The 14,955-nt window shown below is 35.9% G+C and overlaps 1 protein-coding gene across 2 annotated transcripts in view; it reads right to left on the bottom strand.

The window, feature by feature from the left end:
- Window positions 1–1,275: 1,275 nt before the first annotated feature.
- Ugt8 (UDP glycosyltransferase 8) overlaps window positions 1,276–14,955 on the bottom strand; it is a 66,315-nt gene continuing 52,635 nt past the window's right edge. Inside the window, exons 4-6 of one of the 2 annotated variants that reach the window (XM_029475273.2) lie at window positions 13,759–13,835; window positions 11,263–11,482; window positions 1,276–7,097 (exon numbers count right to left, since the gene is read on the bottom strand). In XM_029475273.2, the coding sequence (XP_029331133.1) occupies window positions 6,734–7,097; window positions 11,263–11,482; window positions 13,759–13,835 (661 nt within the window). In that variant the 3' untranslated portion in view covers window positions 1,276–6,733. The remainder of the gene's footprint in view (window positions 7,098–11,262; window positions 11,483–13,758; window positions 13,836–14,955) is intronic. The other variant, XM_021158526.3, reaches the window with a different exon arrangement.

Here is a 14,955-nt window from a genome sequence, read left to right as displayed (position 1 = left end):
ATGCTTACATTACCAAAATCTACTCTCCCATATATTCAAATGAAACAAACCAACCAACCAACCAAAAACACCTCTTATCTTTTTTTGTTTTGCACTAGCTAAGGTGCTATAGACAATATTATTTTTGCAGTTTTCATAAAGCCAGAACAAGTAAATGCGAGTGTTATCTTTTGTTAATCCAGTGTAGACTGAGTAAACTACATTTATGCAAACTTAGCCTAAAATTCAAGAAAGTCGATACCAACAGTCTTTAAACATTATATGACATATGACCGGGAATGGACACAGACACCGAAACTGAGCCTCCTGGGGAAAGTTACTGAGTAGCTTGTGCAAGGCTGAATGGTGAAAAAACAAAGTCAAAAGGCATGTTGAAGTCCATGAGAAAACTGGCTTTTGTCCTGGTGGAATGGTCACTTTCTCATCATCACGCACTGTCCAGTCAGACCAAACAGCCTGCAGGTTCCAATGTGTAACACTCTTCCATAATTCAGTGCCTTTGACTGCAGGGCATGCTATTCTAAGATCCTCTCCACCCCTTTTCAGCTTTGTGAATTTCCATGGTTTCTCCATGATTCACCTGAAACAATTCCCATGTGGAAACTCCCTTCACTTTCTTTCTGTTTCAAAAGCTCACTGTCCATACTCATATTACAACAAATATCCCATTGCTTATTGAAACTGGGATTGTCCTCGTGAAGGCAGGGACTATGGCTTCCTCATTCTTGTATCCCTAGTATCACATACAGTGCCTGGCACTTTAGAAACAGAAAACAATGTTTGTTTGTGTTTTAATAAAGGCTGTACTTAGAGCAGTGAGACCAAATGGATAACAATACTGACAAAGGAATATTATTTGGTGGTTTTATAAATTAAGAAATAAGATTTGATTATCTGTGACCTAAAATAAATAGTACAAATGACATCCAACTTAAATGCATGAGCCATGCTAGTATGTTTAAAATTGATAGCAAAATGAGTAGGTATTATTTTTTTGTGTGTGTTGTACTTGCATACAGCATGTTGTAATACTACTCCATTCCCCCACCCCCACCCCATTACTTTCTTTCATTTCTCCTTTCACATTAGTGGATTCTCCTTTTCCTAAATAGACCTTGGAATGTAAAATTAAAAGGAATTTAAAAACATGGATGGTAGAAAATGAATTGTGGCAAGTCAAAGGCTTGGATGGAAAGGACATGAAAAACAAGCCAGTGGCAACTTTTCTGTCTTAGAAGAACTGATGAGTATGTCAAATTTGCAATGGGAACAGATGGTGTTTTATTAAAATGTTCATATTAATAAGGAAACAGGAAAACAATAAAACACTCTGGCTTGATATTAAATCACCACGAGAACACCACCTCAAAGTCAGCTACTGATATGACTGATCAGGCAGACGATAAAAAGAGGACATCAGCTCATGTCAAGAGGAATGGATAGCAAAAACCAGAGTGTGGTAGGTGACCTTGGCATGTCTGAGAAATATAAAGGTCCACTTAATGAAGGCAAATGCTGTTCTAGAGGTTGTAAACATTCAGGTTGATGAAATATACAAAGCTCTCCATTGCCATAGATCTTTAAGTGTTTTTCTATGTGCTGACACCAGAACAAGAACAAGAGATGTTCCATACTGGTCACACCTAGACGTACTTGTACTGTGAACTCATACAAACAACAGTACAGGATCTGAGCTAGATCACCCAACACCTATGAAAACCTCAGAACTGCCTTCTAAACAAGCACAAACTGACATTTCCATCCCCATACATGTATGAAATTGGCTGAGGCATCCAAATAAATGATTCACGTCTCTTAATTTTCTGCAAAACTGCAGGTGGACTAGGTCTCATTATCATTTAAATTCAGTTACAGAAAACACTACAAATATTTAGAATCTACATATGGTTTACAGTTTAATTTTCTGGATATGCAGTTTATCACCTCTCTATACTGTAACTGCAATAACTGCTAAAACTGTCAATTGGTTATGCACCAATGTGCTGGGTTAGATATTAACTGTTTCCTCTTTCTTCAGTTAGCTCATGTTTTAGCAGAAAACTACAGGAATTGAGGAGAAGGAAGGAAAAACATAGTCTATAATATTGTTAAATATAAGAAATTCTTAAGAGGGACTATACATGAGAAAATGAGAAAACTGATGTAAAATCTTTTCAGCTGTGAAAAAAATAGATGTATAAATAAAGGCAGCCTGAGTTGTCTCAGTGCCAGCATGTGTGAACTGCACTTCTTGGTCCAAGTCTTCTTTTCCTGACTCCACACACCCTTCTTTGGATTTTAAATTGCACCAGGGCTGGACCCCAGCATGAACCAACAATAAATTTATATAAATATTTTAATTCTTTTTGAGTATATATTGGGTAACTTTTCCTGGAGAGATGTAATAAAATGTCAATTCAAATCAGCTAGGGACTGATGTATGATTTAGTCAACCAGTGACTTTGTCGGGGTTACTAACAGCAGCATAGTAACACGAAAGCATCATTCAAAGGTCACCTAGTATGGCTGACAGTCCACAAATCTCCATGGTGAGTGAATCTCTTGACTCCAGCAATTGTTGTTGCTTATATCCCTTGAGGAGCATCTTGTGAACCTTGTAATTTTCATGAGCTGTCTAAGCCTTGCATGTTTTGTTTACTTCTTGAGTCTCATAAGCCTTTCTTTAAATATTCAAACTGTTCTCATTGCCCCAGTATTTGTAAGTTCAATCTTTTGATCAAACTAGAAGACAGAATCAAGATTAGAAGTAGAACTGATGGTTTCCAACATGCCATTGGGGACTGCCATTCAGAGCTACCTCAGCACAAAGCACTGCCGAGTTGAATGCTACTTGTAATTTACCAATGGTTTTAAGCCTCAATGTCCCCATTTTCTATAAAAGCATAGAATTATGTGTACTTTGAGACAAAATTCTGAGAAAAACTGAAGGATAATTTTCAAGATAATATAGGTTAGACATTCTGCTGTACCAACTCTAAACTCTATGCTACGTAACACTGTAGTAGTTCCTGAAACTAAAGTGTTACAAGTTCCATAAAGGATGCCAAGAACAAAACTCTTCTTCATTGCATGGAGTTTTAAATTTTGCCTTTGCCTTAAAAGAAAAGATAATCCCAATATTAGAACCAAGGAATGGTTCCACAAAAGCTATCATTTGAAACTGGGTAATTAACACTGGTTCAAGGAAATCTGTGTCAGTTCTGCTCATTGCAATAGGGAATTTTCACTTATAAAAGGAAGATATGAAAAAGTAAAAGTGACAGTGGAAGCTAAGTAGGAGTATAATCCCGTTAACTCTCTACAAGTCAGTGGAAAATTCCATATTAGTTCATAAATGAAACAATTTTCATACATGAAATTTCTCTGTCCTATCAGAAGTATTGTAAATCCATAAGGCTAATGTTGGTATTGGACTTATTTCCATTAACTTACGTTTTCTCATTTTTTAAAATTTAGATATTTTCTTTATTTACATTTCAAAAGTTTTCCCCTTTCCAGGTCTCATAGTATAATTTTGCATGTGGCTGTGATTCATCAGTCAAAGCTTGGATTATACTCTAATTAAGAACTCTTGTCTTAAAAAAAACAAAAACAAAAAAAAAAAAACAAAAAAAAACTCTTGTCTTACAGAGTATATTTTCAAAAATAATTGCAGACAATAATGTGAATTCTTTCTTTAAAATCCATCTGAATGACCCCAATGATGCGATAACACTATCATGTGACTTTTTGTTTCCATACGTACAGATTTGCGCTACCTCCTACTGCTAACATCCATAAGTCCATCCCACAAACACCCCAGTAGCTGGAAACCTACCAGTTTGGAGAGTTTTCAGCTAGATAACCATGTAGATGGTTTACCTGTGTAAACTCCAAGAACTTCTTACTATAATGTGTCAGGAAAAAAAAATCTAAGTCTGCCAAAAATACAAAGAGCATATTTATAGCTAGTAAGTATAGATACTCTAGATAGATAGTATCTTTAAAAGCTGGGTAAAGTAGTCTCGCAAGCAGAACAGGAAATGCTTTAAGACTTATATTGAGGAGATTTTTAACAACAGATTTCCTATAACTTCCCCATTACAACTTGTAAGATTTTGAGTTTTCCCCTTCATATTATTTTTGATAATAATAAACATTGTTAAATGTGACATCTATGAAGTTATTTAATTACTACAGCAGAGAAATTAATTGGCTATACTTTCAATAAAACAGATCACTACATTAAGTACTTGACAATACTTTGCAACTTCCTTCAGTTCTTCTTTGGTGAGTCATGAGGGATGAGATAGTCTGGGGATCAACCCAAGGCCGCAGTATGAACAGTAGTAATTTAGGTTTTAGTAAAAGTCTGAGATTTGAGGAAAATATCTACTTTTCTTCAAGTTCAATAAGATAGTACTACTTGCAGTGAATACAAGCGCTTTCTAAAGATTTATCAAATCTTATCAAAATTCTTGCCTTATGCTATTAATGAGGTATTACCTATTACCAATTTAGAAGGGAAAAAAATCCCAGTTTTCATTTGATAAACTAGCTATGGAAGCACTTGGCTGCTACAGAGACTCTTTCTGAAAAGTAAATGAGTAAGTGCCTTCTTGAAAACTTCACTTCCTTAGAGAATTTAGCCTAAGTATAGAAAATGTTAAATCATCCTATTTACTATAACAGGCTAGTAAGCTTCCTGGGAGTCCGGGGCAGGGGAATGCTAGAGAAGAACAACAAAATGCTAAACAAAACAAAATAAAACAAAGAAACAATGAGAAGAGTTCTACTTAACATTCTTAATTCTGGGATAGAATTTAAAGATCCATGTTGATGTACTTTAAAGGATAAATCCCTGCATTTAATTTTTATTAAATATGTTCTCACATTTAATACATTGTTTTTACATTCATATATACATACAAAAGTTGGGAGGCCTTAGAAACATGTTTATAATGTAAATATACCTTTATATAATACTGTGAAATAAAATCTGAATAAAAATTTTATTCCAACAACATTTCTCTATTTTCAACTTTGTTTATTGTTTTAAGTTTCTTTTTTTTTAAATCACAGTGGAAATTAACTTATGCTTAATCATCCAGTTAGTGTCTATTGTCAACTTTACCAAATGCCAAAAGTAAAATCAACTCGTTCATACACTCTATGCTCTGTTACCACCCACCATTCATTGCCTGTTCATTTTCCTTATTGAATGGCAATGTTGTGATAAGATTGTGACAAGGTGTAACTAACAGGTTTGTATAGATACCATTTCAAGTATTCAGAAAGCAGTATGCTGTATGCATTGTGCAGTAAAAAACTATTGATATTAAATCTAAGTATATGAGACTGGCTCCTGGTGGGAGTGTCACAAAGTTGTATGTCACAGTGTATGACAAGGATTTACAGCATTCTAGATTTTTCACAACTCTGCCATGTTAGTGAGTGACATTAAGTAAATATTTCATTTCTCTACTCTCAAGTGTCAAATATGGGATTTCCAACCACAAATAAATAATGCACACACAGAGCATGTGCAGTGCAAATGCTCAGTAAACAGAGTGACATAGAATAAGCTTACAGTGTCATTTAGTAAGTGGTTCAACATGGAGGTCCTGAATTTATGAAAGTTGTGACTTGTCTCCATGTTCCAAATAGATACTGTCATTGTCCCATGTCAAGCACAATGACAAAAAAGGCTACTGAGTTGGGCTGATGTAGTGAGGAGGGAATGGAAACTCATTTGCACAAATGGGTGGTACAATTTATGTCATTTCTGTGTAGCATATAAAGTCTTATTTGCTGACAAACCTCAAACTCCTGCAGCCAAAGCAGGCACCAAGGAGGAGAACTGCAAATGTTCTGTTTGAAAGAATGATATGTTGGCACCTATATACTATATACTATATTGTGGCCCAGATAATAAAAGGAATGAAAGGTGATTATTCTAAAGTTAAAACTTTAGAAGTGATACCTGAATACTCAAAACTCAAATTATGGAATATCTAAGTCAAATAAGCATTTACACATGGCTCTGCTTCCAAGTGCTATTTAAGCAATAATCTTCAGTACTTTGAACAAAAGTAAGAGCTTTGTTGCTCTGTCCTAATTAGAAAATTCTTCCAGAGAAAAATCATTGGTAGGAGAAAAATATTAGCAAAATGTGAAAACCTTTTCACTCATTTACTTCATTGCATGTTTTCCTTCACAAGTGTCTACAGTTGGTAAGAAAAAAGCATTTACAAAAGAAAAAAATAAAAATGTCTATAGTAAACAAAAATACAAAAATTGTGCCACCCATCTTTTCACTTGCCACTTTACACCGAGTTTAGGAAACAGTTTTTGAAATACTGTTACAAGCTAAATACAAATAGAAGCTAAAACTCAATGACGTAGGAAACATACACACATCTTATCAAGAGAAAAACACCATCCCTCACCTGTAACACATACATAACATTTAAAACTAAGGTCTGACACATCACTTAATTGATTTAAATAATTAAGGCTTCTAAATGGTTCACTGCCAACTCTCTGCATCAGTATTAGAATAAAATACATTTTTGCATTTAGGGTTGTGCTCTTTACAGACATTTTATCCATGGAATTTCATTAATAAGATCTGATGAGGGCATGTTAGGATTGTTTGCTGACATTTACTTTTAGTAGCTGTTAGACTAAAGAATAGCACTACAAACTTGATCCCTTCACCTGGGCTGTTGGCTCATTTTACCTTCTTTTCATGTTTAATATGACCATTTCCTTTGTATTTGCCATTGGGGATTCCATTTTGGTAATGTCCATTAACTGTGCTATGCTTATTTTTAGACCACAGACTTTTGATTTTTTTATAGATAAATTTTGTCACATAGGACAATATGAAGTAGAGTAAGACAGCACCAAGCAGAAGCACAAAGGCAATATCCAGTAGGAAATACTGACAGAAAGAGATCTGATGGACAGCAGAACGGAGGTGATGGGCTCCGTCATGGCGAAGAATGTAGTCTATCCAATAGGTAGTCCGATTGACAGGGTGGCCGGGTTGATCCTTGTGAATTTCCGATAACTTCTGAGCCCTCTGCCGATAACTGCAGTGGGGACAAGCATGATATGATCATGTATACACAGGTTCTGTACTGACTGATATCTCAATTTAGAAATATGATAAATGACTGATATTCCTCTTTAAGCATGTAAGGGTGCTCCAAGCACTGGGTTAAATGCTTTAAATACTTACAACATCTCCATATATTTCAACCTGGTGATAACAAGCAACCCTAGCAACATGAAATCTTTCCCCAGATGAGAGGCAGATTTATATTTCCTGACCCAAGCTCTTTCCACACCACATTATATACTCTCCCCATCAGATGCTTCTAAAATGTTAAGCAAAGTGTCTCTTCAGAAAAGGGACATTTTAAATTCTACAAAAAGGATAGAGAAAAGCAGGGAAATCCCCCCCCTGCAGTTCTTAAAGGAGTAGTGTCATTTAGTTCTTTAACTTAAAGCCATAATAAGGGATGGTGTGTGGTGTTATTTTATACAGAAGAAAAGGGGTTGAGGTGCAGGATGATGTGATGTATGTACTAGAGACGAATGTTGGCAAGAATGTACATGATTATAAACCCTTCTTTGCATGGCTGATTAAAAAGAAAGACAGCTAAAATGATATATAAAGTGTAAACATTTAATTTTAATTTAAAATGTATGAAATCTCCAAATAATTAATTTAAAATGCTATGTTGGAGAATTTTTTTAAATGCATAACTTAACTGAACATTTGTGAGACAATCTGATGGATGTCTATAGTCTACTGCTTAGACAAAAGAAATAAGTTCAACTTCAAGAAAATGAAAATATCACTGAAGATATGACTCTTCCATGGGGTCCTTCCAAGGAAGACAAACGTAGGCACATGTGAAGCCCTGGCATGCTAAAGGAGGAGAGCAAAGAATCGGAAAGCAGGGAGAGGAGGTGCATTCAAAGGTAAACTCATTCCCAAGCAGTGTGTAGTACAAGGGCGTCCCATCAAACAGCTCAAGGCTATACTGAATAACAAATTATGAGTTTAAGTCATAGAACCAAATAGCCATTGTCATAGAAATTGCTAGTTTAGCCAGGCGTGGTGGCACACGCCTTTAATCCCAGCACTCGGGAGGCAGAGGCAGGCGGATTTCTGAGTTCAAGGCCAGCCTGGTCTACAAAGTGAGCTCCAGGACAGCCAGGGCTATACAGAGAAACCCTGTCTCGTAAAACCAAAAAAAAAAAAAAAAAAAAAAGAAATTGCTAGTTTACCAGAGAAGAAGATATTGATGGTAAGAGGTGCATGGCAAACACCATAGGAGTAGTCAAAATGAGAGTAAGGCCAATCAGACTGGGCAGGGCAAAGTCACAGTGAAAAAGTTGGTATGAGTTGGTTAAGAGCCTGGATTCAGCTGGGTGTGGTGGCACACTCCTTTAATCCCAGTACTCGGGAGGCAGAAGCAGGCAGATTTCTGAGTTCAAGGCCAGCCTGGTCTACAAAGTGAGTTCCAGGACAGCCAGGGCTATACAGAGAAACACAGTCTCGACCCCCCCCCCCCAAAAAAAAAAAAAAAAAGAAAGAAAAAGAAGATTCAGGATTCAATGTGAAAGTAAGTAAAGGGAATTCAGAGGCAATTACAATGCTCACAACCTGCAGGACTAGGTTAGATCTAGTGAACAGGGAGTATCCCCCCGAGGTGCAGAACACTAGCCATAGTGATAACAGTGTTGGGTATGAAGAAAGGAGAATCCAGAGAACAGGATGAGCTATCTGATGAGTGTGCCTCTACAGTGCAATCATCAGTGTACAGTGCTACATGAATTGATGTGGTGCTCCTGTTATGATGTAGCTGTAGCTTTAACTATTTAGCCTGTAAGAGACATGGTAACAAGTGAGGGAAATGAATGGAAGGGAACTAGGACTGAGGTCAGTAGCAAGCCAAGATAATCACTTGTAGGATTTTTCTATATCCATGCTATGACAAGATACAGCTTCTAAAGACACATTTACTCTGTTATAACTATCTCCTCTATAACAAGTCCTGATGAACATGACTTAAAATTTTTACCCAAACTTTATAAGCCAACCCACATTTTGCATTACAATATAACACACTTTTTGTCTGTTGCCAAAAGAAAGTGAAAGATTTCTTCTTATTCTATTTTATTTAAAAATGATATATGGATAAACGATTTTCCTTAAAACAGAAAAAAATGAAGCAAAATATTTTACACATTTTCCTTCTTGATTATAATTAAACTACATTATATTTTATGAATTTATGTAAAAGAAACTTGAACAGTAAAAGCTGACAATGACTTAGATTAGTGGTATTATAAGGATCAGTTCATCTTCATTTACGGTTTAGTTATAAGAAGGTAATAGGTTTTCATTAAGCAAAACCAAGGCTCTAGTAAAGGAAGTAGGACTGTAATACATGTAGGTTTTAGGTTTAAAAAGCCAAAACCAACCAATCAACCAACCAAGCAAGCAACCAACCAACAATAAAAATACTTTGTTTAGCAAGATTACTTGAGGTTATATAATGACATCTAGGGAATGGCAGGCACAATGAACATATCCAAGTGTACTTCAAAACTGCAGTTAGGATTTCAGTGCAATGCAATGAGTATAACCTGATCCTTCTCTAATTCATGCTGGCTCACACCTCAGAGAACACTGCTAACCTGAGCTGGGAATGGAGCTCATGGAAGAGTGCTTGCCTGGCATGTGCAAGCCCCTGGGCTCCATCTCTAGTTCCACAGTCAGAACAAATACACAAATTACCTGGCTGAACTACTTTTCGTAATGTTCTTATAGAATGACCCAAAGTTAGTAGCTCTCCAACTCTACCACCCCAAATCCTTCCTTTAGATTTTGAAGGCCTGTGGAAAAATATTTTCCTAAGAACAGTCATGTCTCAAAATGCATGAGAAATAAATATTCTAGAAGGGGTAGTATACAGGTGCCTGAGGCACAGAACACACTGTTCCACATGCCACATTTGTGTCTAAGACACTGACTGATAGATGAGGGCCACCTCCAAGCCTACAAAAGGCAGAATAATGAACCTTGGATGACTCAGAAATTTTATAATTAAGCTTCACTGCTTTTATAAGAAACCATTTTTCCATCAGCATTTCTTATAGCAATGGCTGTCAGCACAGTGTTCAGCCACACCACCTAGGTATAAAGAGAAATTTAGAATACTTTCTTCAGTCATTTACTGTCATTTGAAGAACATGATATACTAAACATCATGCCTTTAAATGAAGAAAATCACTGCTTTGTTTAAAAGTACCCAGGCCAGCTGCCCACTGAGACTCACTTGTGAAGTGGGTTAACTCAGGACACATCAAGAATTTAAAAGGCAAAATAAAGATTCTAATTCATCATTCACATGAGCAAATCCATCTCAGCCACAGCTCGTGCTGGGAAAGCCAGGCAGGATGGAGAGTGCAGAGGAAGAATCAGATAGGTCTGTCTTCTGTTCGGGTTTGAATAGCTGTGTGACTGTAGGCAAATTACTGATGTTCTTTGAGCTTCAACTGCCTCATTTCTACAGTAATAGCCAAACCTCAGATACAAGGCAGCGGCCAGTGATGGCTGATCAGCACTGTCAACTTGGGTGGATTTAGAATTCCTGGAGACACATATTTCTGTATATGTGTGTGAGAACAGTTGGGGATTTGGGCTGAGGAAAATGCAGAAAGTCAGAATGGTGGCACTATTTCCAGTCTGCTTTCCTATCAAGATGTGAGGAAGCTCCCATACCCACAGCTGTAGGCACTCCTGCCATCAGGCCTTTGTCACTGGCACCAGGTTATACTTTCAAACCAAGGGCCAAAATTCTTCTTCTTCCGTGTCACACCTTGTCAAGGACTTTGTCACAGCTATGACATGTATAACTAGTGCAATGGGTATCAAAGGTAAATGACACACCAGAGATTGTTCCCACCTTTGTTTCTCTGTCTAACAAATCTTGGTGGCAAAAACCTCCGGGTCACCATCATGGATGGCTAAATGACTGTTACATTTGACTTCACATTTTAGGAAAACATACACAAGAAATAACAAGGATATAAGAGCTATATCCCTCCATGGCGGAATTACAGAAAACTTACTGCCAATATACTGTGTAATTAAATGTAAGCATGTACGTGAACAATTGTGATAAATGCATGTATACATACTATCATCTATCTGCCTTATATGAGTAGAAACCTTACCTGGGATTATTGATAACTTTCACCAGGGCATCATACAGCTCTCCTTCAGTAACTGTATTCCATTCTAATAAGATCCCCATGCCTTTTGCCTGTACTCTAGTCATAGTATCATAATGGTCTCCAAACAGTGGGATTCCCACTACAGGGACACCATGATACATAGTTTCAAATATACTGTTCAAACCACCATGGCTTAGGAAGGCTCTGATATTTGAATGGCCTAAAAGATAAAAAGGAAAAAAAACCTTATATTATTACTCCATATTTATCCAGAACTTCTTACAAGACCAACACAATAGTAAATTACATTTTAATACATGAATTTTTAAAGAGGTCATTTCATTGATCCATTCTTTATACCAATTAAAATGATTGTTACATATATCAGCTGAAAGTCATTTTAGGTAATTTAAACATATAACATTAATCATGAAATATAAGACATTCTCTAAAGCACAAATTTCACGTGACTAGCAAAACACACTTTAATTGCTAAACATAAACAGAAAGTCAGGACAACAACTATAAGAGATGTAGTATTGTAATATTTAGCTGTCATAGGAATGGAAAGGTTAGCTGGTCAAAATTTTAAGGAGGTATTCCTTCTAGTAAATGGGGCTGTATATCATTACAGAGATGAAAATTTGCATATGAAGTGAAAGAAAAAAGTATGCTTAGGAAATGTGCTGTTGGCCAGTAAATAAATTCTATAAGGATGCAGTAATTCAAACCTATTAAATACCAGGTAGAAAACTCTGTACAAATTCTCATACTAATAGGCTCTCAGTGCCTGTGTCTCTCCTAGTGCTATATAGAGAGTGCCTAGCCCTTACTAAGTAAGGATTAGATTCAAGAGTAGTCTTGGTAGCAGTATTCAGAACAAGTCGAGTTGGTATAGGAATAAAAGGTGGACTAAGGCTGAAGGGAGAAGACAGAAGTTTAGCCTACTTCTAGTCCTGAATGAGTCTTTGACTACAGGATTCATCACGGCACCTGCAGAGGTGTCGCTCAGAGTACTGTGAAAAGACTATCCTTGGAAAAGTCAGAACACCGAGATAAGAGGAACCCGAGGAAGCTTGAGGAGGTCTTTCTCCCAGGACATTAAACAGCTGCACTTAGCTCTTGATCCACACGTAAAGGTCGGATGTTCCTAGGTAAAAGCATCATACTGCTGCACTGAGCTAGCTAATGCTTTACTTTGCTATGGATTTTGTTTTCTTGCTAATTCCTACCTTACATGGATTCTAAAGCCACCATAACAAAGACATAGAAAAGAGAAGGAAAAGAAGGGAAGCAAAGGGAAAAGATTGTGTTCGTTTTTTGCTGTTTCATTTATTAGATTTTTGAATGAGTTAGGTCGAGAGGAATTATGTATAAAAGTTTTTCACCATTTTACAGTGAAATTTTGAAATAGCTGGATTTGTGAGTGGAGATGGTAATGGGAGAATGCTTGTCAATCATGTGAGGTCCTGTACTCAGTCCTCAGTGACGGAACACACACCCCAATTATTTAACCACTTGGTGGTATACAACTATGATTCCAGCACTAGGAGCCAAAGGCAAGACTCCGAAGCTATATAGTTGAGTACAAGTACTAAACTGCTTTTAAATAAAATAATTAATAATAATAATAAGTAAGTGTCTTGCTCTTAAGACTATTGTAGCATCTAGAAAGTATATTTTAAAATAAATTTAAAGTATTTTTAAGGTTGTTACTAGTATTTTAAGATCATTTTTAAAATATGTCATTTTATTTAATACTTATTATTAATTATGCATAAGTGTGAGTCAATACTGCTCAGGTCAACAACTTTCTTATTATTTGTTTATTACACAGAAAGGGTTGACATGGCATTTAATGAATAAATTTAATAAATGAAAATTTTCACTTTTACTGTGTGTACTCATTAAACAAAGTAAAATAACATATTTATGCATAACTTAAAAGATAAGCATTTAATCAATATTATTTTAATTTTGTGTTTAAGATCAAAATAACAACAAATAAAATTTAAAACAAATGTTTCTTTATCAAAACTACCTAGTAATTTAGGAATAATTAAGGCAAATGATCAAATTCAATTTAAATATTTCCCTTATTTTTTGCTTTTTTTCAGATAACTGAATAACTGCCAAATTATCTAAGATTTAGATACATCTGTAAATGAATATAGCATCAGTTATTGTTTGTTTTTGGTTTAACTGGTGTTATAAACTAAGCTAATCAGATATGGCTTTATATATTGCTACTAGCTTACACAATTTAATGTATGTTTTATAGACATTAAAATTGGGTGATTGTTTAAAATATTTCATTAGAGATTTCAGGAGCTGAATTTTACAAATGATTTTACAACAAACCAAATTCTGGATCAGTAGTCTGAATTTTGAGAATTGAAGTACTAGTAAGAATGATGCCGCGCACACTTTCCGAACCACTCCTATACTACCATCATGTTCACATTATCAGTCAAGTGAGGTCAGCTACTGACTTACCAAGCAGGTCATTTTGAGGCAGCCATTCTATGAGCTTAGTGTTATTTCCTAGGTTCTTTGGTTTGGTTCCAGAAAATCTAAAACAGATACCAGACAACGGGTCTTTCAGAAGTGAAGCTTTATAACACACATTAATTTTGTAAACTTAACTAGTGTTATGGTATATGATAAATTACTCATATTCTTCTGAGTAAAGTTTTGGTTTAGTATCAATAAAAATATTACACATATAAACAGATAAGATAATTTTCTCATAAAGTCTATCTATTATTGTAGATGTGGGGACCCAAATGAATATTTGCAAAATTTAATTCTACACAAGTATGCAGAAAGAAGAAAAATAACCCCTGAGCTGTCACTAACCTCCACCCTTGCAAGCCAGTGCCAACACTGAACGGCAGCAGAAAGTATGCTTCATTGCCTTGGGTCCACAGAAATTGGCAGAGCAAAGCACATAGTCAGGCTGTTTCCTATGTGGTGAACATCAAATGTGCCTCACAACTATGAAGGTGACAAGAGTCCTCAATAAGGTACAAGGATGATCTGAATTAGCAAGCCTGACAGCGAAATCCCAATGGAACTGAAGTAAGAAGGGGAAGCTCTGTCCAGTCAATGCCCATTCCCTAGCCCAGACGTACACACTGTGATAAAGCCTAGACAATTCAAAGTATATATAATATCTCGGAGATCCTTTTTCCTTTTTGTGGAGTTGTATTCACTAATATAACTGAGCTCCAGGACTACAAATAAATGCATGCTCAATGAAGTGTGCAGGCTTGATTCCACGCTGCAAGGCCTTCGGTGGAAGCTGGAATGTACCTGAGTTTATCTTAACCAATATTAATTAGCTGGTGAGGTACTGAGAGTTTTAGAAGCTCAGTCTCTCAGATTAAGAGTCTGGAAATATTAATAGACATGAGACATTAAAAGTAGAGTACAAAGTACTTGGATTAATGAAGTATTTAAGTCGTTTACTCATGCATCATTAACTGCCTTATTCCAAACTGATTTGAAAAAATATATAGACAGGCATGAAATTACAACTAAAATTTAAAAACAAGAAAAAAGTGGAGGTTTTAGCTGGAGGAAACATAAAACTGACTCTAATATAGACTATCTCATTCCACAATATATTCTGAATATATTCTATACAGTTATCTTATCAACTACAGACATTTATGAATAAGTTTTACATTT

Source organism: Mus caroli, unplaced genomic scaffold (assembly GCF_978045245.1).
Source record: "Mus caroli unplaced genomic scaffold, Mus_caroli_1 scaffold_3, whole genome shotgun sequence".
NCBI lineage: Eukaryota > Metazoa > Chordata > Mammalia > Rodentia > Muridae > Mus > Mus caroli.
This window is presented reverse-complemented; position numbering and strand designations above follow the sequence as displayed.